Consider the following 26,247-nt stretch of genomic DNA (forward strand, 5'->3'; position numbering starts at 1 on the left):
GCTTTAGCATTTTAATTAACAAGCTGCTAAAATATGGATGCCTGCACGAGAAATGAGCAAGCTCAGCACTGCAAACCAAATATTACAAGCGTGATCTCAATGTGTCAAAACTGTTTTAATAAATAAGTGGGATGATGATTTATAACAATGAAAACATCCACTAAAAGAATGGATTTGAATTTTTTTCCTTTGTACAAAATGTAACTTATGTCCTTTGTACATAAAATTTATACAATATCCATATTCAGCTTTTAACACCAGCAGTGATGGGTCTTAATTTCTTTATTTTGCCGTGTCCCATTTACAGAAATACAATGGGGGTTTGGAAACAATAATGTGATATGAAAAGGGGTAAAACTTTTAAGTTGAGTTGGTAACTTAAAAAAACATATTTGCACGATAGCAAAGACAAAAAAGAATCTGCATCTGCAAACACTGTTTCCTTCATTAAAGCCTTTAAACCAAACATGAGCTAATGCATGATGTCCACATTTGACCTACTAACATCCACATTCATATTTTTTGTAAACCCTCCGTCCGTGTTTTATTCCAGAAATCTCCATGATAGCAAAGTGAGACAAGGAGAGCGCTTTACTCGCCACAATACACCACACAATGTTTTTAAATGGTTCCTTAATAGTGAAAACAAACCAACAACATAAAAAGATGATAAACACAAATAATGCATTACTTGTTACATTAAGGCACCTGAAATAAAAGGGGTTTGTGATGGGTTTAAAAATGGTTCAAAACATTTTAAGGCTTGAATGTTGGCAACTTTTAAAGTTTAAAGTTTAAACCAGAAACTTCTTTTTTCCTTTTTTCTTTTTTAAACTAAATCTTTACTAAGCAAAAGCAGCGATACATTAAGAAGATCAAATTAACTATGGAAAAAGCAGCTAGGTGACAGCTTGAGAAAGCTGGTGACCAAATTCACCAATCCTGTCAATGGTTGGTGCGTCCTTCACCGTCTAAGAAAGTGTGGCCTGTGTATGCCGCCTTGTTTTGAGGCAGCCTACAAAGGCCATCCCGAGGTAAAACATGGCTGCATCCTCCAAAGGACATGGTCTATGAAGTCCACGTCTTGCAAGGTTGTGGCCAATAAAGGATATGAGGGCCGTGACTTTCAAGAATAAAGCTGCATCTTTCAGAAGCCTCTCTCCTCCAGAGGATGCAGTATCTAAAGTTTACTCTGAAGACCATTTCTCTGTAGAATGCATGCGAAGGATAAAGTCCTGATTGACACACAGCTGCATCTTTTGAAGGACATATTTTACAAAGGCTAAGCCTCTTGCCCTGTCAAGAATAGGTCCTTCTTGTGCGTCGCTCTTGAGAAAGGGCATTTTCTACAAAAAAAACACGCTCCTTGAAAGGACACAACCTATGAAAACCATGCCCCTGAATTGAGTAGTCAGAATTGACTGGATTGAGTGGTCACAAAGGTAACTTGAAATTTAGGTAAAAAAAATAAAGCATTGGTAATTATTTGTCGTTAAACTACAAATAACTTCTCTTGGATTTGGTAACAAAAACACTGAAACCACATATAGGCTGATTTCCATCAAAATTATAAATCCATGTTGTGACAAATGTCACTGATTTGCTTTACTAAGAAAAAAGATTAGCTACAAAAACAAAACGATGACATGACAAACCATTTATAAACCCTTCAGAAATTCCTTCATAGGTGGTACCTCATTGTAAAGGTTCATAACTGTGGGACTCTGTGGGAGTGTTATAAAACCTGCCTATTTTGAGTGGCATAAATAAAAGGAATGGCATTGTAAAAAAAATAAAAATAATAATAACAATAATAATAAAAATGTGTGACTTTAAGTTACTTATTTCAAATATACACAGCGACTCCTTTAGTATTTACATATATATATACACACAGAGTATTCATTTCTGTTTTGATCAAATACCTTAAATGGCGTTGCTGTGAAATTGAACTCTAAATGTACACTTATCCCTTTGAGATTTGAGAACAAGGAGGTCAAACTGGGCAGCGCGACTCGGAGCCTGAACACAGCTCTTAGAAAGGCACTTGCTACCAACTCAAATACTGCAAAAATCCTCAGACAAGAGCTTTCAGCCAAGACAACTGAGAGACTGGAGAAAAAAAAACATGGAAGGCCACATAGTAGGCACTGGGGTTTCTGTCCCCTCTCCCCCTCCAGGCCAAGTGTTTTGGTAAGGCTGGCGCATGATGGCCACAGGTGGATCGGCGGGCAAAGCTGGAAGGTGATACAGCAAAAAGGAGGGCTGTCGCTGTGGATGGAACAGTCTACCCTTGAAAAACCCTTCCTTTACTGTCCTTTTTTTGTTTTTGTATCTGCCCCCACAGGCCCTGAACAGGAGCCCACTGACGATTCAACAAAATCATAATCTGTAAACAAACAAAAATCTTTATACAGGTTTTTTCTTTCCTCTCCATTTTGACGAGTCAGTCTTTCTTAAATGGTACAAATCCATAAACAAAAATAGCTTCTTTTGCCTCCTGAAATATTGATTCATTTCAACTCCTTCTGTACACAATGAAAGAAAAAAGGGAACAGAAGCAAAAAAAAAAAAAAAAAAAGGACATTCACTGTGCTCTAGCCTCCTGAATCAAAAATCACTTCAGGTGACAGTGACAAAAACGTGAAAACAAAGAATGGCTTAATAAAACTCAAAGCCTTTTTCTTTCCAAAGTAGTTCAAAACTAAGAATAGCCGCTGCCTCGCAGCTTCTTTTGCTTCTGCATTTCGAGTCTTTTAGATTTCTTATACACAATGGTCTCTGAGGTCTTTCTGACCAGTCAAGACAGCACTGACATTTTTCCAGCGGTTGTCTTTGGGGCTGTAGCCTGGGGTCCGGTGGGGCCCTTTGAGGGGTGAACCGGAGCTGTGCAGAGTACAGATCACCCCCCCACTGGACTGCACTGCAGTCTTAGAGTACTTATAAACTAGCTGTTTTCCCGCCTCCGCTCCACCACACTCCTCCTCAAGCTCAAACTCGCCTTCCGTCTCCTCCTCCTCCTCCTCCTCCTCCTCCTCCCCCTCATCACACGTCCGATAGAAGGGGCCCATGAGCTTTTTGCGCTCATGCTCGGCCTCCCTGTTGCTTTCCTTCAGCAGCTGCTGCTGCTGCTGCGGCTGACATCCCACAACGAGGCGCAGTGGTTCCCACTGGTTGTTCACGTTGCCGTCAGCAGCCGATCTCACGCTCCTCTCGCGCTCTTTTCTCCGTTTGCGTGTCCACCAAACACATACAATGATGCAGAAGAGGCAGAGCAAACTGAAGACGACACACAGCAGAGGCACCAGGTAATCTGCTGACATGAGAAATAAAAGGTAGAGAAAAATCAGCGGGAGTGAAAACAACTCACTGATCACAAACTGAAAAGGGACCTCTGACCTGACCTTGTGGGACACTTTTGTTAATTATTACTCACCCACTGCACGGGGCATGACCTGTGTTTCCACTTTGACCTCAATGACTGCCAGCATTATGGTGCTGTTGTGTCTCTTAGACAAAGTGCCCACAATGGCACTGGCTGTCTCCTGGATTAGACTGTGGTCAGGTAGATCCTCTGGCTGGAAAGACTAAGAATCGAACCAAAGAGCAGGGGAAAAAAAATTAGACAAGGTTCTTCTCACAACATCTGAAATATTTACTTCCTATTTGATGTGTCACTCCTGCTACTTAAACCCTCTTTTACACCCAATAAAGACCCACAAACATCTGGCTTTTGTCTGCAATGGTTCGGATCTTTTACTTACTATAGCCACTTCTACAGCATCCTGATTTGAATGAGAGAGGTCACAGAGCAGGAGAAGACTGTGGTCTTTCGCCAAGCCCCGGGTGTCAGGAAGGTACCTCAGCTCAAAACAGATATTCTCCACTGTTGTTCCCTGCACGTACACACACACAAATCAGCAACAGTACAATAACCAGAACAGGAAGCAACAAGAAAAAAACATGATGGAGACCCACTGGTGGTACTTTGTCTCTGTTGAAAACAAGTGTTATGCGGCCGCAGCTGTTGTCCAAATGGCCGCTGTTTGGCTGACACTTAGTGGTTGCTTGTGGAGGTGGTGGTCCTGCCATAGAACAAACCCCCCACTGATGGCAAGGGGGGGAGAAGCAGGTGAAGAAGTTGTGCTCCAGGCACTCTCGTCCAGCTGGGCAGGACAGCCGTCCCTGGTCCTGGCCTGATGACTGTAGCCGGCAGGGGCGACGACCACACAGCACCTGGTGTGAAAGGTCAAAATATTTACTTTCATATATAACACAGGGAAAAATGTTGTCACTGGTTCCCACTGTTTATTTTATTGACAAGCATTAATACCATTTTGTCTATGTTTGACCTCTCACCTTTGTACAGTCCACTTTGCCGTTGATGCAGTGGCAGCTGTTGCACTCTTGCTCCCAGTGGCTGCCGTGTGGAAACTGCAGCCCAGCATAGTGGCAAGTTCTTCCAATGCCTATGACTACAGACAGGTAGAAAGAGACATTAGACCTCTGTAGCAAAGTATCTGCAGAAATGAGTGGCTAAATCAATAAACACACTTACACTCTTGGCATCGGGCTCCTGTTCTTCCAAGTGGACAGATGCAGCGGAAACCATTGATCTCGTCTACACAGGTGGCACCGTAGGAACAGGGTGAAGACTGGCACTCGTTTATATCTGTAGGGAGAAGAGAGCACTGAATTACATTTAAATTAAGCCATAGAAAGGCAAAGGGCATGCTAAACATACATTTTTTCCTGCGCAATTTTCCCAGAAGGTTGCTGATGCAGGGCCTGCAAGCTAGGCTGCACGTGTCAAGCAAATCCTGCTAGAAGGATGCTATCAGACTGAACAGTTCGGGCGATGCCATTGGGAAGTCCTCCCAGGGATATATACCATTCTTGTGTCAATGCTTGTCAGTGCCGGGCTGTTACAAACCACTGGCAGTAGTCAGACGCTGTTGGCAGCTTTTCAGGCAACTGATACTGATGCCTAATATGGAGCCAACAAGAAAGCTCACTCTGATCCAATGTTCAACTTGGCAAACACAAGGACAAGATGAGAAATGGCTCAATCCTATCAAATCCTTTAAAACCTGCAGTGTCTCTTCAATTTATCTGATTGATTCTGCAAAATTGTGGTGTTCCTAATGCTGGTGTGACTGCATCTCCACACAAATTTGTTTTGTAATAAATATCTAATATCTATGAATCTTTTTTTTATTATTTTTGATAATACCTTCAACATCAGCAGGAACCTCTAGCTACTGTCACTAAGATTTCACATGAACATAGTCTGAATGAGGAATCTCAAATTTGAGGCTGACAAAAAAGGTGAAAGCTATCTGGCCCAAACAAAGAAGCAGAGAAGAAGAATTTTAGGGTCACTGGGTGATTTGTCTTCCGCGTGTGAATGTGTGAATGTGTGAGTATGGAGGAGGGATGACCTTTGACCTCTGAGGCATTAAAGGACCAAGAAAAGAGAGAGGGTGGCGTCCTAGGCTTGCATTTATGTGTCAAAGTGTCCATCTACTCCTTGTCCATTTCCTTTTTATAAGTTCCATTTTCCTAATAACACTCTGCTGCCATGGCTCTGAAAATGCGTATAATCAAATAAAAACATGTCATCACTCACTGATTCTGCAGTCTGGCCCAGCAAACCCAGGAGCGCACTCACACCGAAACCAGTTGACTCCGTCCACACAGATCCCTCCATTATAACTGAGGGGGGGGGGGGGGGATAAAAAACCATTAGTTGATGCTGTACATCCTCTCCAGCTGCGACAAAGTACATCATTTGGTGTGTGTGTGTGTTGTGGTTGGGGTCACAAGGCTCAATTCGACTCATCAATACAAGCCTCCACCTTTCAGATGCTAATAGGTGTGTCCCGTTCCTCCCCTCCCCTCCTCTCATCATGCCTCCCTTCCATTCCTCCTCAAAGACCGAGCTTCCCCCCAGGTCGCACGGGAAGAAAGGACACATATGCCCCCCTCTCTTTTCCTCCACCACCCCATTCACCATGGGTAGGTGGAACTCTTGTCCTCCCCAGAAAACTCCCACCTCTCACTGTCCTATTCAATATCTGACCCCCTCCCTCCCACCTCTTCTGTGAGATGCCTCTTTGAGGCTTGATTTAAGGACAACTTCCACTGCTTTTAGCGGTCCTTCACCCCGCCAGCCGGCAAGGTCTGTGTGAAGTGTGGAGATGAGGGAGGTGCAGGGGGGAGGATAGAAGTGTCACATACCACGGATGAGGGTTGCAGTCGTTTATGTCTGTTAAAGAGAAGAAAAAAAAGAAACGTTTTATGTTCAGTCACAGCACAGTATTTACCTCTTCTTATTTTCACATCTTTTATCGGTGTGTTTTCCTGCCAGTTAGAAAATATCCAAAGCGTTGCAGGAGACTCACTTTGAGCACAGGTGGGGCCTTCCCAGCCCTCTTTGCAGATGCAGGTGAAGGTGTCTCCTCCACCCACACACGTCCCTCCATTGGAACAAGGACTGGAGGCGCATGTGCTGTTCTTAGCTGCAGTAAGAGGAAGGATGAGTCAAAGATGATGATTCTACTGCTTCTGTAGGCAGTTTTCCTAACCTCACCTATACAGTGTCTAGGATAAACACGATGCTGTCTGAAACACAAAGGCTCTGAAAAGGCTCACAGCAACTTAATTTCTCCTATTGTCATGGCTCTTAGCAACTACAAATGCAGCCACGGTGATTTACACACTACAGTTAGGGCAAAGCAAAACAAAAGGCACTTTCCATGTGTCTGCATTTCAGTTAGTAAGTAGGACTGTAGTTCCAGTAACTTTCAATTTTAAATGCGGACCACATTGATGAAACAGCAAGACATAGGCAGATGCCATTTGTCCACAAATAACACAGATACATGGACATAGACACTTAAATCCAAGGTTTAATGAGGCTATATTTCCACAAAGCATTTACATACCTGCCTCATTGGTAGTTTAATATTAGTATTAAACTACCAACGAGACACCATTAGCTTTTCTGACAATTTGCATGTCTCACCTGTGTTGCAGGTATTCCCCCCCCAGCCAGGTGGGCAGGCACAGCGGAAAGCATCCCCGTGGTCATAGCAGGTGCCCCCATTACTGCAGGTGGTGTCATCACACTGGCTCTCGCCTGGGCAGCATACAGAAAAACAAACAGCAGCTTCATTTGACAGTACAGAAAAAAAGGTCTAAATCAATCTAATCTTACAGTGTAGATATCCTGTTAACATGTGCAGCGAGGTTCAGCTGTGGCCACTGCAGGCTAAGAACATAAACACACACGTTAACACAGAGGCGGCACCACTCACGGGAATGGCAGGTCTTGCCCTTCCAGTTGTCAGCACACTTGCAGTAGAAGTCATTCACCAGGTCAACGCAGCGTCCACCGTTCTTACAGGGGTTGTGTCTGCATTCATTGACGTCTAAGGGAGGAAGAGCTCAGTGACTCAGGTCTTTCATTCAATTCCTTAAAAAACTTTTTTTTTTGAAAGCAGAGGGATGAACTTACTGAGATCACACAGTTGACCCTGCCAGCCATCTGGACAGAAGCACTGAAAGGAGTTCACGCCGTCAATACAGGTGCCGCCATTTCTGCAGGGGCTGCTGATGCAGTCGTTGATATCTGAAATTGTGAGAAAAGAGAAATTAAAACTTTGTGCTCTCATAGAAGATTTGTCAGATATCTGTACTTACTCTCATGACAGTAGATGCCACTGAAGCCCGGATCACAGACGCAGGTGAAGTTGCCGCCTGGCTGGCTAATGCAGCTCCCTCGAGGGCCACAGACGTTGGAGGATATGCGTTTCATTCCAGCTGAGTCATTGGTTGCTATGGCAACAGTGCAGCTGTCAATCACTGCAAGATAAAAAAAAAACATGCATCAGAATCTTCTTTTATTTTCTTCAATACTGGTTCATCACTCTGGATTACTTCAGCCACCTTGACATGTGCTGGTCTGACAGTCCTCTTTGACCCGCTCGCACTTCTTCCCCTCGTAGCCTTCAGGGCAGGCGCAGTAGAAGTCCTGGTCCATGCTGTGGCACTGGGCCTCATTTTCACATGGGTTTGGATCACACGCATCTGGAGAGGACCAGGTGGAGACCTGTGGTATTGAAAAGGACAGGGAAATTGTGACAACATGCTAATTGGGTCGAATCAATTTCACATTTATCGGATGAAACACAGTACTCAACCTGCCCCCACCAAACTACCTACTTGATATTTAATTGGCCAGTGCCAGCTTTGGGAGTGGATGAAGTCAAAAAAACAGCAACATGGCTCTATATTCAAATAGTGTAAATAGTGGCTGCCAGAAAGTCAAATAAATGCTATTGGTACTCCACAAACATTTTGCCATGTTAACATATGTCAAAAAAACCTTGTTTATTTTTTTACACATACTTATTTAGGACAGTGGCTGAAAGCTAATTTAAACACAAAAAGTGCTACAACCTTCTCCTGTTATCAAGCCAGTGCATGTAGTGCCTTGGCTGCAGGCTTTACAGCACATCTAGAGTGTCTCTCCAAACACAATCACTGCACTATCACTCACACAGACAGAAAGTGAAGCCAAATCAGCACAGAGAAAGCAGACCAATGGTCTGTGTCGGTAGGCCCCAGCTGCAGTACACAACAAACAGAAGGTAAGTGGACGAGTGAAGTAAGCCTCAGAAACTTTCACTAAGCTCATCAAGGGAATCCACTCTCATGATTATTCTGAGACAATCACGGAGACGAAAGCAGCTAATTCATTATGAGGGCAAATATTGAATCTTGTCCAACATGCAGAGCGATGGAGAATATAATAAAGATAAATTGTATGACACAGAGCGAAGCTGGTTACACCTTTTTACTAATTCCACACACTGCAATCCAGAGGTTGGAGAGAAAATCTCAAGTTTATGTAAACAGAGGCCAACTGTGCATAAACTCTTGGTTGGACCCTTTTGCCATTTAAGGTGCTGAACTCAGGAGTGAGAGGAGGGCAACCTGGTGGGTGAAGTTTGTGACCACAGTTTATTTTACTCTAAGTGTCAGGGCCAGACACTTTTTCTTGCGTGTGTGGTCAGAGGTGCATGTCTGAGAACCACATTCATGTAACGACAAGAGATGTGTCACATCATCTGCACAAGGTGCGAGTTAGACCAGAAACTGGATTACACAATCCAAATTTTATGGTCTTAAAATGAGATGATTATCAGTGAAATATGATGCTGGAAGCGTATTTTTTTTGCCCACTGCAGGGCAGGAATGTACACGGTGCCGCAGCAGGCATCAGAGCTCTGTAGTATGCAGGCAGAAATCCAGCGTCACCTCATTCAGAGAGGCTCATATTTATAGTAGAGATGCTAAATCAGGATTGGCTCCTGACCAGCAATGTCCTCCATTCAGGGCCCCCAGAGATGTAGAGAAGTGTCGGTTTCCTCACTGCTAACCTACATTCAAACACACGCTTTAAAGGCTGCAGCAAGGACGCCGATATGTAATGTCTACAAAAACAAACTATGAATTACAGTCTCATACAACTTTCAGGTCTGATTTGACACATTAGGGTGTCTGCAATGGAAAAATTTTGTAATTGCTATTGTAGTTTGTGTGTTTTTACAGTATCATTAGCCTCTTTATGAATCTTCCAGGAGAATTTAAAGTGGGAAAAGTCCTCTGTTCCACATTATGCAATCAACTACCATATAACAGTGCTGCCCATCACATTTCTTCGCTTTTCTTCCCTGAAGGTTCTGTGACAGGAATGTTGCCATCATTTCCAAATGAGTGCACATGTGAGAGAGATTTCAAACAACACTACCCGGTCAAAATTCTAGCTCTCTTTTCGAGCATAGGAACTCACAGAAGCAGGAAGCTTGGGATTCAGCCATTTTTTGAAGGCGCCATAGATCATACTGTATGCGGCTCCTGTGTTACACATCCACACTTTCCAAAAGCACTTTAGACAAACAAGTGATCAGACAGTGAAAAAAAACGACACAATGACATTTCCATCCAGTATCTCCACCTCCAAAGTCTCAAAAGTCAGAATGAATCAAGTGCCACTGTGCACACAGAGCAGAAATGCGTCTTCATGGACAAAATCTTTGTTTAATATTTACTGTTCTCGAACTCACCTCACACAGCTCTCCGGCAAACTTTGGCGGACATTCGCACACAAAGCTGTCCAACACCGGGTGGCATTGGCCGCCATTCTGGCATGGTCTGCTGTCACATTTATTCCTCTGGATTTCACAGTGAGTCCCCACAAAACCTGGAGGGCACTGGCAGTGGTAACCCCTTGGAGCCTCCTAAGAATGACAAGGAGAAAAGTCAAGCTATCATTCACACATTCATCTAGTTTCACCTTTTTTTTAAAGTGATGTGAAAAACATCCATACCTTGCATGTCGCCCCATTCCTGCACTGACCATGGCAACTGTTCAAGTCTGAAAAGATGAGAAACATTTCCTTATTAAACGCATGAATTCATCCACTATAAGGTTGAAGTCTACAGGGTGTGCAAAGTCAGAAATAACTAGTGAAGCCAAGAAAAGTGCCACAGACCTGAAATAGATTCTAACTGCACATGCATGTTACAGCTGGAGTTTCAATTGGAGTTACCACAATGTGAGAAAGTGAGTGACACTAAACTAAACCTAAGCTTTGTGTCCAGGAAGTGAGGAGTACGTGTCTAATAGAAGCCAGAAGAAGAGGAGGAAGAGGCGGCCAATGGAAGGACAGAAACTTTTTAGGAGAAAATACTGACTGATGTCACAGTTTTGTCCAGACCATCCCCGAAAACAGTTGCAATGATATCCGCCAATCAAATTTTTGCAAGAGTAAGCGTTCACACAGGGCCTTCTTGTACACTCGTTTGCATCTGTGAAGGCAGGAGGCAGAGCCCATCAATGGAAACAAACCAAGCAAAAGAAATAGGAGACACACCAGAAACTCCACAAAAAAGGCACCACACTCTGCAACTTTGTGTTATTATTCCATCATTTCATTAACTTTCAGTTCCTTACAGTCTTCTGCCTATTACCCATAATGCAGCTTGATCAGTAGTTTGGTCAGACCTGAGATGGACAGAGAGGTCTGGTCAGCTGAGACCTTTCTAACTTTATTGCCATGACGCACTAAATAGCCAAAGGTATGTAGACACCCAGCCTCTATGAGTTTACTGGTCTCCATTTTTTTAGTGACTATTTCACTGAGCCCAATGATTATTTGTAAAGGATAGGCAAGTTCTCCACACTGAGCTGAGAAGATCATTTCTTTGAACTCAGGAAGCTGACAACCACAGTGGGTTGTCATCCAAACACCCATTTTATGTTCTATAGCAGGAACAATTTGTCAATGAATACACATGTGTAACTTATAGGTGTGGAAACATGTATAACTTTCACTGGTTTGTTCATATAATGCCAGTATACATTGACTAATGGACAACAATCAATAATGCAAACAATCACTAGCTGCAGATCTAGTAGACCGCAGCATTAAAATTTCTTAATTTTTACAACTAACAGATGATAAAGCTGCACATGATGTCCATTTATTTTCAGTCTCAGATTCCAGCAGATAGAGCCGTATCACATGGTGCAACACCTCTGCCTCAACTAATGAGCTTGTCCTAGAACCAGAAAACCAGGAAGCCCCTCCTTCCTGGTTGTCATGACTCCAATTAAATCAAATTATGTCATAATTAAGTGTATGAATTCTTGAGTTGTGCTAAAAACATGTCACAGTGACTTTTGACCACCAAAATCTAATCAGTTTATTCAATTCTCCTGTGGACATGTGTGCCAAATTCATAAGCTGTGTATAAGACAGAAGGGACGGACAACCCCACAACAAAAATCTACAATGTGTTCATGTTCCAACTCCTGTATTCACAAATTCATCATGATGGCTTCACTTCACTGACAACAATCTGTGTGTGTTTCATCTGCTCAGTTTCACTCACAAACACCACCTCTAGACCATCAAAAGGATGGAGGGGGGCAGTCCGCGGGGGGAGTCCTGCTACGAACACACACCTGTGTTCTCACCGAAACCCAAAGCTCTTCACGCACACACCAATTGCCAGGTAAGACAGGAGGCCTATAGCTGCCTGTAAACTGAGACCTGAGCCTGTAAGATGACACTGAACTCTCGGGATCTCTTTCCTGCCCTCAAACACACACCAACTTTGTTTACTGGTCGTAATACATTTCCTGGCTTCATACAGGTCACGTCCGCCGTTTGGGATGGGAGAGGTATAGAAACGAACACAGTTGCCAGCGACACACAAACAGCCGGATATAGACACAGTAGTAGCTCATAAAGTCATTGAGAAAAAAGGTTGCAGAGCTGTGGGCAGCTGCCAGCTCGTCCAGGATATTGATGGCTTGTACTCCGGCCATGGGACTCAGGTTGCAGGATGCCAATTTTAATCCAAAAATACAGTTATCCTGAGTGAGTAATGGTGTGCGTGTTGCGTTTTAGGAAATGGAACAAACAGGAGAAGATATATCACCTCTCTCGACAGACATGATGAAGTTTTTGCCAAAAAATCAAGCGTAAAAGCAGCATTGGTGTAAAGCTCACCTATCTGGCAGGTCTTCCCTACCCACTGTGGGGGGCAGACACACTCAAAGCCATCCTCTAGGTCCATGCAGGTCCCACCCTGAGCACATGGACTGGAAGCACACTCATCCACATCTGAGGACAAACAAAATCTCACTGCTTATTAAAGGCAATATTTAAAAGAGAGGGAGAGAGGTGTCACAAATCTGAGTGAAAGATTTAGCTGTAAGGAGGAGTTTTACATAAAATTAGTGTCTCCACTCACTGTTGGCACAGGTCGGACCCTCCCAGCCCGGTGGACACTGGCACTCAAACCCTCCAGGAACCTCATGACATGTACCACTGTTGGCGCAAGGACCGGAAACACAGGCGTGGTCGGCTGAAGGGGGGAGAGGGGGGGGTGTTAACATGGTGAAAAATTAAGGGTACAATCACTTTTATTAAACACATGCACCACAGTGATATAAGCTAGGTGGGTTGTTGCGTTGCTCACCGATCTCACAGTTCTTTCCAGAGTAGCCCTGTGGACAGGCGCAGTGGTACTCATCTGGTTCGGTGTTCATGCAGGTGCCTCCGTTGACACAAGGCTGGTGGCGACCGCAGTAATTCAGATCTGAAAGGGAACGGCAGGCATTCAGTGATCAACCACACAAATATTGGTCCTTCTCGTTTAATGTTTTACACAAAATCCTGAACTCTGCTTTCTGCCTGAGGAACTGTTTTGTGCTGTCAGATTTCATTAATTGGACGGAACCTCAGTCTTGTTTCACCAACTCATCCTGTTGGTGCCGGGAGTTCCCAGAAAGCTTGCCGGATTCCTCGCTCCTAACAGAGCACCAGCTGTCCGCTTTGACAGAAAGCACAGTGTTTTCTCAGCCACTCTGCTGCACTGCATTCTGATAACAGTATTTTACTGTATTTACAGGACATAGTACAGCCAGCAGCCAGCATGCATTTGTCCATTTTCCTCAAAATTATTTTATCTTTTTTTAAGCTGAGCTCAGACTTAGGCTAAAGGCCAGGTTACCCTAAAGGCTTGTAAATAAATGAGCAGGGATCTGTCTCCACTGGGGATCTTAGGACCCATTCTCATCCCCAAAAGAGCCCTCTGTGACGAAGGGATGTGAGGGGATCAGGTGTCCCTGCTGCTGCTCAGATCACACAGGCAGTAAAACTATCCAGCTGCTGTCCTGCAACCACAGAGAATGGGCAGTGACGATAATTCGGACCTTATAGACAATGGTTTACATTACCAATAATGTGTCTATGAAACTGAGGCAGGCTGATAATTTGCTGTGGATTATATTAAGTATAAATATGATTTGATCTAAAATTATGGTGATGTTTTAGGCTTACTTGAGATGGTCCTTGAGATGGTCCTCCTAAAACAGCATTGTATGTTGTTTATTTATAAGACTCCACTGCAAAAACTGCCTAGTTACCCCTGCTCTCTAGTTACATTTAAATACAGCAACAACAATGTCAAGTCACAAGTCATTTTAACATTAGTCACACCTTTTATTTATACTGAATCTGCTCTGAATATAAAGCTGCACAAACGGAAACAAGCCACAACAAACTATCATGCTTGTATATTCTTCTCTTTAAAAATAGAACCACAATTCATGGATCAGCAGCCACATTTTGTACAATTACTTTAACTATACATATTGATGTCATTGTGGCATTTGCTGTCTCCGTAGCTGTTGTGATGCAGTAACGTTTTTTTTGAGCATACATATCTGAACTCCCCAGTCTTTTTCTGTCTAAGCTTGTCTCAGTCAAGACAGAGGAATTTGCAGAGCTAAACAACTGGTGACTGACTGTTCATGATAAATATAAAATATTCATTTTTACCTGGTCTAAAAGGAAAAGTAAGTAATAAAACAATCTCAGTGCCTTTCCACTGTTTTCTTTTTTAATTTCTGCAGGTGTGGTGCAGAGCAGGGATTCTGTCATCATCTTGCGTAGAAGGAGGTGAAATAATAACAAAAAGAAAGAAAACACACCTTTATCACACAACAGGCCACCCCAGTTCCTTTCACAGTTGCACTGCCAGGGGAGGTTGCAGGTTCCATGCACGCATCCAGGATAAAGCACACAGTCGTCACAGAATTGGCCCTGCCAGCCATAGTTACACCTGTCAAAAAAAGGCACGATCATTCTTCACCAACACTGATGTTTATGTCCAATTGTAAATAATGATAAAGGGTCTAACACTGAAAGAGTCTCAAGTCTCTCGGGTGCAACCTTTCAAGCAGTGGAAACACACTTAATGCTGTATCTGCATCCACACATGTGAAGGCCTCTTACCAACTAATCTTAGTGGAGGGTGACATTCCAGACCAGGAGGGGTTAAGAATACTTCCAGTGGCTCCCATGCTAGGGTGAGAGTCTGGGGCTACGAGGGTGGCACGGAAGCTCTGAGAGCAAGTGGCTGGAGACGGGTGTGTGTGTTTACTGTGTATATGTGCACACGCTTCTGCAGCTCTGTGACAGAACTTGGCTATTCCAAGGCTGCGGTGTCGTCGAGCCAGCTGTCTTGTCAATTGACTGCTATTTCGAGTCCCTTGCAGACGGCACCGCTGCCTCTCTGAGATAGACGAGGCCTTCAGAAATCTCAGGCAGGGTTTTGGAAGGGGGGGGGGGGTAGACTGGCATGAGGGGAATACTTGGCACGCTTCTTCCACTGTATATGATTAGCTTCAGAGGGCTTGACAGCAATGTAGCAATAACGCTGTCAGAACTTTGGCAGGGAGACTTTTACACTTGAAGCTATTGAAAGAAAAAAAAATTCTTTACTGAGTTTTTTATTAGTTAATAACCCCCCCTAAGCATGTAGGTCTGACTGGATTTCAATATGACATGTGAACGTTTGCAAAATGTAGGTAACAATGTGTTTTGTTGCATACCCAAGTGATTCTTTTGACACGTCACACTTCTTAACAAATATGTCAGAACAGGCCTAATAAAAAGCCTCAGCAGTCTAACAACAGGCATGTACCAGCTTTTGTGTTTCTTAAAAGCCTGTGGCGAACAGGGCAAAGCCTGTAAAACCATGATGAAATAAAAGGGAATAAAAAGAGATGACAAAGAATTTAATGCCAGCTTTCCGTGACCTCAGGCATCATTAAACTCATCCCACTGCAGGAAGACTCTTTACTGCTGCTCTCCTATTCATGCCTCCTTTCCTGTTGTTTGTGACTTGACATTTCATATGAATAAGTTTGGGATAACACAGAAATAAACTGGTCATCCCCCGTCATTTGACTCGCAGCCAAAACCTTCTTTTCATAATACCACGAGGCGAGTGTCTCTTTCCATCTGCAGGTGGGAGAGGGGGAGAAGGAGGGTTTATACAAATGACAACAGGATGTGCTGCATCCTGGAAACGCGGACCTATGGGCACATTCGACGTCACTTTATCTAACTGTCATTTCCACTTTGGGATATGCACATAACACGGTGGGATATTCATTTCCCTTGCCTGCCCCTTGCCCTTCAAAAGCAGGACTGCAATGCGGATAGGGAGGAGGATCTGACAATTCCCAGCACGTTTGCAGTGGTCAAATTCACACAACGACAAGTCCCTTTTTCTTCCAGTTCGAGCCGCAGAGAGTTGATGAGGTGCTTGGTATTCTGAGGAGGATTTTGGGGCGGCTAAAAATACAGAGGCAGGCACAGCGTTACCCTTTTTTTCTGAACCAAGGTGGAGATGCCCACGAGGGAAGGAAAGGCTGACACAAAAAACGACAACAGGCTTGGACAAGTGAAGGTGTTTGGAATCTAAAATCCATCATTCTTCACACATTTTAGCATGTATAAAATGAGAATGAGCAAAGTATAAAGCAGCAGGGGATATCATTTATCTAGATAACAGAAACACAAACACACACACAAAGATCCTGCAGAAAAACACAACACTCCCACTAGTCTTACTTGCATTCTCCGGGGACCGAGCAGCTGCCATGTAACAGGTTGCAGCCTTGCTTGCAGACCGCTGAGAGAGAAAAAGAGCAATATTTAGATATGCCGAAACATTTATTACATTTCTTCCATCACATATAAACAGGCTTAGCAGAGAGAAGTGAATTGAGTGGGAGGTGAGGGGAGGCAGCAACATGGAGAAGCTGATTTGTCTGCCATCTTTCTAACAAGTGCAACAAGACGTGAGAATTCATGGTGCCCCTGAACAGGGCTGGGGGCGAGTAAAGGACAACTTTATAGCCTTGCATGTACAACACTAACCCCCTCTTAAAAACAACCCAGCCCCTCTGCACTCCCCTCCTCTTCTAAGGTCAGTTGGATGATTTATTGAGGGCCCCCCACTCGCTGCAACACCACCCACGAGCCCGACCCCAGTGCTGCTGCACTTCTACCCAACAGACTTTATCATATTAATGCTGCTGTGCATTTCTTTTGTGAAGGAAGACTATGTCTTCAAAAAATTAAGTAGTAAAAATTACACTCTGAATGACTTGTGGGGCATCTCAAAAAAATAACCATTTGTACAACCAACATTCTGTAAAAAACAACTAATTCTGCACTCCTCAGGGCAACTACAAAACCCTAATGTTTCTTTTTCATTAATTATGTCTTTATAACTATCTTAAAATAGTCCAGATGATTAAAAATATGATCCTGTTCATAGAAAACATCCACTATTAACTATTTTATAAGTTGTATAAAAGACTAATTTCTGTCACCTGTCCTGCAGTCGGGGCCCATCCAGCCATCCAAGCACACCTGCGCCCCTGATGGCTCACAGCGGTAGTGCCCAAAGTAGTCGTCGCGGGGGACGCACAGCTTATTGCACTTGTTGCCGTAGTAGTTCTCATCACAGCGCACCCGGATACGATACACGAGCCGAGCTACCGGCCCGTCATGCAGGATGGTCTGCCAGTGGTCACCAGGATTGATCATGCCAGTGTGAAAGCTGCGCTCGATCAGCAGCTCCTCCCCATCTGGAATAAGAACAAGGTGAAGACAAGCCATGTCAAGAAAATCATATACAGTATCATAAAATGTGAGGAGAGAGATAAGAGGGGACAACTATGAATATCAATCCAGTGCACAAAGGATATAAGCATAATCAAGCCCCACCACCATGAACCATAATCACAGAGAAGGTAATCTAATACTACCTTCATCTACCATTAAAAAAACAACAAAACAAAATCCTAACTAACAAACTCCAGGCTGCAACGCATTTCACTGCTGCAACAGCCAGGTGACAAACAGATGATGGACACAACACATGCCTTCTGAAATTTGAAACATCAACGTCTGCCAACTGCATGTGGCTCCTTTTCAATGCTTGGCTCATTGGTCTGTGGAAACCGCCATCTAATCACTTCCATCTCCTTCCTGATCAGGTAACAGACGTATTTATTAACACCAGTAGGAACATACAGTTAAGCCAGCATGTATGCTTTGCAATGTCAACACACACACAGGGTAAAAGTCTTAAAAGCACAGTCAGAATCAGTTGCTCATGACATGCTAGTTCAGTAGACTGAACTCCACTGACTACACTAAGCTAACAGTACTGATGCCGGTATTTTTTTTTTTACATCCCACTCTGTAAGCTACGATGGGACCAGCGGCAGCTTTGCACACTCATTGAGTAACTGCAGAATGATGCATGCTTTCACATCGGTCTCCAAAAGTCACCAGATTTGGGGAGAAATGCCAAGTTGGCAACACTCGTCTCCGTGCCAGTGGGAAAAAATGCCTCCCTGCATTACTTGCTGCGCATGTCTTGAACCGAACATACGTCCTGAATCGAGACACATGTACAGTTCAGATTTTTTTCCTGAACCGTCCCATGCCTGTTTTTTTTCTGACCTTGTACTCTTCAACAGGCCATTTGTCTTCTATACATTTTTCAATGAAAAAAAATATTTAGTTTTTTCTGCAGACAGAGATAACAAAATAGTTTTTTTTAATTGGCTATAATGTGCATTTTTTTCCAATAAACTGATCTGAAGTTCCTGTGAACCTGTAGATCCTTCCCTTCACTTTAGAGTGGGTTGATGGTCATTGTTATGTGGTCCAAAATGTCACCCTTTTGATGGACTCTCACTGTTCCTACAGCAACATTTACAACCACAGCAGGTAACTGTTGTCTCTGAAAAGCTTTGTCTTATATCTGCTCACCACATATCAGGAAAACACTCTAAACAGAGCAGACCATTAAGCAGGTAAAGAGGCAGATATTTCCACAAGCAGGTGGGGGAGACCAAAGCACACAGTGAAGATTGGATGTTATGAGATCAGGTTACCAAAACATGACTAAGAATAAAGCTACACAATAAGCACACATTTTCTAACACCATATCAACTAAAGGATTAAAATAACAAACACTAAAATATAACCCAAGCAGTAACTGCTTTGAAAAAAACTCAAAAAAAGTAGAAGAAGACTCATTTTCTTGTAAAGTCACTGACAGGAAAAAGCACTGATTCTTATTCAGTGTACAGACGCTTTGATATCACTTTGCGTGTGTGTAAAGTACGCGCTGAATTTTAAGTATGCAATTGAAATTCATTGTCTGCAGATTGGTCCATTTTCTGGTGATAGCAGAGAGCTTTCATTACTACCATTTAGCCTCTAGCATGCAAACGCTCACATTAAACACTGTTTGCCTCTGTGGGGCTCGCCTGCAGAAAAAAAAGCAATCTTTTTCACAGTGGGATTGAAACTAGAAAACAACCTCTGTGGAAATAAAGGGGGTCTGCAATTTCCTTTTCTCCATGGCTATGGACTCAATGCTCCATGCACATTTGAAGCAGGGACACACACACAAATATATACACACACCTTCCTCTGCTGGGGACTGACACAATGTCAGACAGAATTAAGCAACAATAACAGAAATAACCCCCGGCAGTTGCCAGATAGAGAACAATGGGCTCTGGGCCCAAGCCGGTCTTTGCTACTAAGTGTCTAAACATTGAACCCGGCCGACAGTCCACTCCACTTCCTGCTCGACAAACACAAGGAAAACAGCCGGCTGCCTTTCCTGAGGACACAGGGGGAAGGGGAGAGAGGAGGACATGATGCTGGAGGAGAGGAATCTCACTGACAGACCCACACACTGGTGTACTCTTACGTAGGACCAGACAGCAGCCTGATGGTGCTGACTCAGGCCAGAAAAGTTCATCCTAATATGTCACACATCAAGCATGTCATGCATTTCATACAGTACACTCGACTTTATACAGCTTTTTGACTTATTATATTTACTTTATATTATTATAATGATGAAAGCTGAACAGAGTATGAGTATCCTGAAGAAGCTCTGTGACATGAGGGCTGTAGAGAGTCCACTGTACAATCAGTAGATCAAACAAAACCAACCCATTAGTAACAATAAGCCAGTGGCATGACATTTTTTAACTATAAAAACAATAAGAATTTCCATAATGAGTGTGACCTGCCTGACCCACCTGCCAGGCAAAAGCTGCAGCAACTCACTGTGACCAAACACAAGCTTGCTACCATGGACAGACTCCCTTGTGATCTTCCACAGAGGTTGAAAGGAGCATTTGTTCCAGACGTTTGTGTCTGTTGAACCCATGACATTAAGGTTGAAGTCAGCTGATGTCTGTGACCAAATGGCAGGCATTAAAACGATAATTCAGAATAATATCAAACCTGAATTAACTCACAATGAAAAACAGAGTGATATGTTATTTGTCCTGAGCCTCTTTAGAGTGACTTGGCTTGGACGAAAGCGCAAGTAGCTGGCAGGAAATCAACATTTAGGACTCACATCAGAACCAATTACTCTAAATGTATACAATCACTGCAGAAACAGGAGACTACACAGCACAGTCTAATCAAAGAGTGATGATGTCAAAATCTATTTCTTCTCCATTGTCTGCTTCCACGAGTGGAAGTGCGTTTGATGTTATGGACAAAACAGGATGTCATGACTTCATACAAATAAATCGCCCAACTAGACACAAAGAGGACAGTATAGTCTACTATAGCAATTCAAGCATGTACAGAACGCTAGAGATTCTTGAAAAATGCCACTGCATCCACCGCTCAAAGCAGACATTCAGACATTTGTGTCCTCAATGAGTCCTCTTCCTCCAGACTGGACGGGAAAAAGGGGGTTGTACAGGAGCCCACCCAGTGGACATTAGCAAAGGAAAACAGGATACAGCTGGTCAGAACTGAGGGAGCTGTACAGTATCAATACACTATATGTCAGCCCTGCAAAATCAAGCAACTGAAACAGCAAAATGCCAAGTTTAAGATCAGTCTATGTCATTATGAGTTTTTTTTAACTTTTAAGTACTGATGGCAAAACTGCCTTTCCCTGGCCAGATCAGTCTCAGGTGTGTGGATGACTCAGATGCTCCCCAAGACTATATTTGATGTAGCTAGCATTTCATCTGCATTAAACAGGGTACTGTTAAGTTAGTGTTAAGCAATGAGTCAAGATACTCAGGAAAAGAGATTGTTCAGAAACCATCTAAAGGCTAGGAGCAAATTGTGTGCCTATTGATTCTAATGAAAGTTAAGGTGAGGTCAAATTCTGCCTAATATTTGACACAATTTGACACAAACAAGAAACCTGACAAACATTTACTACAAAAATTGCAAAATTGCAAATATCCTAGCTAACAAATTTCCCTCATGCTAAAAAGGATTATAAGCCGTGTAAAATTCAACATATGACGGAATGTTCAGATCCATACTTTGAGAACACTGTAGATGTATTACATTTAATGTTTAGTGTGATACATAGTCTTACGGAATATATCTTTTGTTTACATGGATTTCGGCAGTAGCATACAAGTTCTTCTCATTACAATTCTCATCACACAACATTGCCAACATACAAGGGCAATAAGAAGTCACCTAATTTTCTTTGTAGTGTGCCACACACTTTTTAGCTATAAGGTTAAGATGCATGTGAAGTTTTGACTTACGACTTCTTGTGTTGTTGTCCCAGTCCCAAGCTTCTACGATCAACGAGTATGTCCGCTGCAGGAAAAAGAAGAAAAAAAAAATCAGTCGGGCAACATTTAGATCAAGAAGAATAACATCATTCTGCTGTTTATTTCTTCACAGGTAGACCTGAGCCATAGGCAACAGCTGTGTCTGTACGCTGCTCCAAGGTAATGCTGCCAACAACAGGAGGAAACACAATCGCCCTTTTCAGGAATCAATACTTTTCCAGTAAAGATATCTCGCTTTGTTTACAGGGTGAATGGAGGGTAGGTATTCGTAATGATGATACATCATGGTCTTTTCCTCTTGGCTACAAAAACGGAACATTAAACAAAACTTCACCATGTGTTCTATAGACACAATAATGAAGACGTCTATAGACGTATCCTGACACAAACAACAGCAAACACACAAATGATACAGAAATCGATTTTACTGCTACTACAGAGTCTCATATTCAACTTGGCCCCCGTCAGCCGGAGCTGTGCTTGAGTTACGCTGCCAATGAAACCCAATGATACAGTTAGTACGACTGTGGGAAGCAGCCAGGAGGAGGAGCAGCAGGGCTTAGGTGTGGAGGAGAGTAATACATCAAACAGCCAGGGATGTATTGACTTTCCTCTGGCTGAGGAAGCACAACCTGCATGTATGTGGGATTGTGACTAAAGCTTTGCAGCTAGGATACAAAAAAATGTATGTCTATAACCAAATTTCTCAAATTTGCTATGCTAATCAGGCATCATGCCTACCCCAAGCTGCCAACCAAAGGGTCGCCAATGATGTCTGATCACAAATTTGTAATCTGTTCAGTGGACATATGGGAATTCTTCAAATTAGGCACCAAACAGAGAAAGGCTGTGTTGACAAGTTGGCCAAAAAACACATTTTCTATTGTCACAGTGACGTTAGCCATTGACCACTGTGAGCCCAAATTTTAAATAAATAAATCAGTAGAACTATTAAAAGACAAGACTCTTATTTGTTGTTAAAATCTGGTTTGAGAAGTATAATATCAGGCTGTATTCTTGCCAAGAGTGAGAATGAAAACAATTCTCGTGTATGTATAGTAAAAATACGAAGCTAGAACCCAGAGGTGGTAAGCTTAGCTTAGCATTACAGAAAGCATGTAACTCTCTTACAGAGAAAGGTAGCAGTAATGTTAGCATCTGGTTAATCTTGTGTTGTAACGGTATTTACCTGACAAGAAGCTGTGTTAGGCTACAGAAGATTAGTGTGCTCAGCTGCATTTAAATTCAAGCATTAAAACCTTCCTTAGTGTTTTTTTTACTATTATTTAAACCAATCGCAGCTTCTCAGTATTAATGAACAAAAACATGAGGAAAACCAGGTGGTCTTCTGCCTCGGTAGTATGATGGCCATTAAGAAGATCACTTTGCCAAAATTAGCTGCGCAAGGTGAACAGGCTTTGTCCTTGTTTGTTAGACAGTGAGGCAAATCAGCAGCTAAGGGGATTATCTTGTTTCACACCAAGTTATGCTTTACAGTTGAGCAGTAGTAGTAGTACTCATAAATGGCTAAAATGATTGCCCCATGACAGATTAGCAGATACACATGCAAACTTATTTAAATGCTGCTTTTTTGTTTTGCTTTAGAAATGACCCTCTTATACTGTGATTTTAAAAATCAAGTTAATCATTATTATTATTCCTCATTGATTAATTTCCAGATTACTCTGACAATGATTCCAAGGTGGCAGTAATATGTATTGCAAATGTGACAGGCAAAAGCAGCAAACAGCCACATGAGAAGCTTTTCAGTGGATTTTCTCAATCGCCAACTGACTGTGTGCTATTTTTGATGATTTTAACTGACACTGACTGCAACTGACATGTTAAAATGCACAAAATCCTGACCCTCATATGAGTAAACATGAATGCACAGATGGAAACCAACCAAGCTAACCAGCATCACAGGAGTAATCTAGCTGGTGTGCAGCAGGGCACACTGCTAGGCAACCAGCTGACCTAAATAGCACTCATTACGTCACCAGCAGTGACAGTTGTAGTAGCCACATTGTGACTGCCGTGACCTCTAGTGTAATATCATTGGCAGGTCTTAGGTCTGTGGGGAGGGGGCGGTGTAGTTGGGGGGGAATTTGTGGTGGTGTGAATAAAGTGGAGAAAAGAAATCGCAGAGTTAGGATTGTTACAAACTGTGTGTGTCAGGCTGGGTTGTTGATCTGGGGGACCAACAAGCTGGTAGGCTGGTTGCTGCTGGGCTGTGGGATTAAGTAGGCTTGTCTGGCTGTGGGTGGTGGTGGGAGGAAGGGGAGGGGAGTGTTATTGTGGAAGTCCGTGGGTGACAGGAGAAGGGGATGGATGACGATGGGAATAGGGGTCGAGCTAAAGAGCTCAGGTGTAGTAGAGTACTATAAGCACAGGTAAGGCATGAGAGACCAAAATGAGGCTGAGGGTGGAAGAGCTGGACAGGTGGAGGTAAAGCAGAGAGGTGTTCAGGGGTATTTTGGCGTTTACAGGCGATGCTGCTGTTCCCGGAAGCACTACCAACCCGTCCAACTGCAGACGCATAACAGATGCAGCCTCAAAGATGGATTATTTGACATGAACGTGGATCATCCCATGACATGTAGCTCGGCTTCTGACCTTTCCACCCATCCCCCACCCCCCACCACAAAAGGGTGGGCTGGCTGCCGCAGTCTGAGCATGTGAGTGGGTATGTGCCAATGCATAAAAGAGGAACCAGGAGTAACACCGAGTGGAAATCTTCACATAAGGCATGTTGATTTCGTAACACGTCCTCATGAGGCAGCATCGAAGAAAGAACAGGTGGACATTTGGACATGCACCTTTTAGGGTGTAACGAAAATACCGGCCTGCTTGCATGCCTCCATGTTGTAAATGATGGTGTACATAGTCCCCTGAGTCAGTGTATGAGACGATGAGCAAAGCCAGGGTCTAGTCTGGTTTCCCATAGACCATCCCAGTCTGTGATTAGCTGGATTAAGTGACAGCTGCCCAAATGGTTGGAACAAGATAGATGGATGGGCAGGGGGATAAAGGGGAGGAGTGGGGGAGGGAAGGGGGAAAGGCTACTGAACAAAGACCCTTGTCCCAACACCGTAACTCACCGCCATTCCAATCAAAACCATTGTCCATGAAGAGACAGGTCAGCACGAGGACAATTAGTGTCAGCATGTGTGCTACTGAGCTGGAGTGGGACGGTCACACTGCTGGAGTCAAAACAAGCCCAGGCCCCCAATCTGTGCTATCTGAACCTGGCCTTTTTCTCAGCCCAAAACCAAATCATGTACATCTGACAGTGTGAAATACTTTGTCTGAGAACACGAAGAATCCTCTGTCAATCACCTCTCCAAAACCCTACCCAGCCCTTCCCCTAATGGATTAGAGGATTTACTTGGAGAAATCCTAGTTTTCAAGTCAAGAAGGGGGGCATGGATGTTTATGTGTCACACATCTGCGTTTGCTTGATGCAATAACTCATCTTTCTTTTAATTAATTCAGGCAGTCGTTTAAAATTCAGCACAACTGCCTGATCATTGTGAAGACAGAGGTGGTGCAGTGATGTATGGGGAAAGCCACAGGTGTAGGTTCCCACGCCAGATGAAGGGTGTGTGAGTGAGTGAAAAGTGGCTGTGGAAATACAAAAAAAAGGGACCGGGAACAAAGAAAGGTGACAGTGGGAAGTGGAAGCCTGGGCAGGTTGGGGTCAGTAAGCATGGGATCTGCACACTTCTTTTTCAAAAGAGGGGTCAGCCCTCTGCATGTGGGGCGATGTGCATGTTTGCATTCGAAGAATACTAAGAATGTGAGATCCAGGCCTGGTGTGTAATCCCATGCTAGATCCAAGTCTGCAAACAATTCAGTATCAGTGCAGGGCTGGGGTGTGTCTGCGCTCTTTGATTGATTGACTTGAATCTGTCTCTTGGGAAAAGTTGGGATTTCAAGTGTTTGAAGGAGTGTTGAGAAGTATTCTCTGTTTTCATTAAATAAACAGACCAACACTCCTTCCAAAACCACTGCCTGTGACCTTGAGCTATTTCAGTTTCCCATGTCACTTCGAGGTGCTCTGAACAACCACCTCCATGTTCCCAGCTTCTTCGCTAGGACTTCCACTGACATCTCCTGATTTATTGCCTTCTGATGGGACGTGAGGTCATCACGAATCATCCCATGGCCAGTAATTGCTGCATGTAATCTTCATTAATCTGTGATGTCAATCCCAGCTTTTGGTTTTACTAAAGCTGAGTTTAAACTATTCCAGCAAGGGCATTGAGCTGAATGGTAAGGTAAGGGTGGGTACATCAGAATGTGAAGCTTCCAGTATCATCTGCTGACATTGATCTTGGAGAAGCTGTTAGAGAAAAAGGATTAATATCAGCAGTGCTGTATCAGCAGTAAAAGGCAGTGTTGAAAGCCACCTCAGTGCGATATAAAAATACAGGCCCTTTGTTGTCTCCTAATGATACTGCAGGTCATTAATGCCTCCTGTAAGCACAACCTCAGAGATTTCCACACACTCTCAAGGGTAATAACAGATAAGGTAGAACCACTTCTGCCACACTCAAATGAAAAAATCTCCCCTGGTCTCACTCCTCACTCAATCTGTTCAGAGGCAAGGATCAAAGACCACCGGTGGAAAAATCCTTGCATATGTGGAGATGATGTTGGCAGGCGGAGGAGGTCCTGACATCCAAGATGTTCTTTGCTT

The 26,247-nt window shown here is 43.4% G+C and overlaps 1 protein-coding gene across 4 annotated transcripts in view; it reads right to left on the reverse strand.

The window, feature by feature from the left end:
* Positions 1–825: 825 nt before the first annotated feature.
* Positions 826–26,247, reverse strand: part of jag2b (jagged canonical Notch ligand 2b) — a 34,931-nt gene continuing 9,509 nt past the window's right edge. The window contains exons 3-26 of one of the 4 annotated variants that reach the window (XM_028397373.1): positions 21,516–21,570; positions 17,273–17,530; positions 16,506–16,566; positions 14,576–14,706; positions 13,060–13,179; positions 12,832–12,945; positions 12,588–12,701; positions 10,765–10,878; positions 10,398–10,444; positions 10,134–10,307; positions 7,951–8,113; positions 7,705–7,866; positions 7,520–7,633; positions 7,320–7,433; positions 7,028–7,141; positions 6,405–6,521; positions 6,241–6,268; positions 5,630–5,715; positions 4,559–4,672; positions 4,360–4,475; positions 3,979–4,236; positions 3,765–3,896; positions 3,437–3,587; positions 826–3,313 (exon numbers count right to left, since the gene is read on the reverse strand). In XM_028397373.1, coding sequence (XP_028253174.1) covers positions 2,766–3,313; positions 3,437–3,587; positions 3,765–3,896; positions 3,979–4,236; positions 4,360–4,475; positions 4,559–4,672; positions 5,630–5,715; positions 6,241–6,268; positions 6,405–6,521; positions 7,028–7,141; positions 7,320–7,433; positions 7,520–7,633; positions 7,705–7,866; positions 7,951–8,113; positions 10,134–10,307; positions 10,398–10,444; positions 10,765–10,878; positions 12,588–12,701; positions 12,832–12,945; positions 13,060–13,179; positions 14,576–14,706; positions 16,506–16,566; positions 17,273–17,530; positions 21,516–21,570 — 3,405 coding nt within the window. In that variant the 3' untranslated portion in view covers positions 826–2,765. Of the gene's footprint in view, positions 3,317–3,436; positions 3,588–3,764; positions 3,897–3,978; positions 4,237–4,359; positions 4,476–4,558; positions 4,673–5,629; positions 5,716–6,240; positions 6,269–6,404; positions 6,522–7,027; positions 7,142–7,319; positions 7,434–7,519; positions 7,634–7,704; positions 7,867–7,950; positions 8,114–10,133; positions 10,308–10,397; positions 10,445–10,764; positions 10,879–12,587; positions 12,702–12,831; positions 12,946–13,059; positions 13,180–14,575; positions 14,707–16,505; positions 16,567–17,272; positions 17,531–21,515; positions 21,571–26,247 lie in introns of all 4 variants that reach the window. The other 3 variants (XM_028397371.1, XM_028397375.1, XM_028397374.1) reach the window with 3 other exon arrangements.

This window comes from Parambassis ranga, chromosome 24, assembly GCF_900634625.1.
Source record: "Parambassis ranga chromosome 24, fParRan2.1, whole genome shotgun sequence".
Lineage (NCBI taxonomy): Eukaryota > Metazoa > Chordata > Actinopteri > Ambassidae > Parambassis > Parambassis ranga.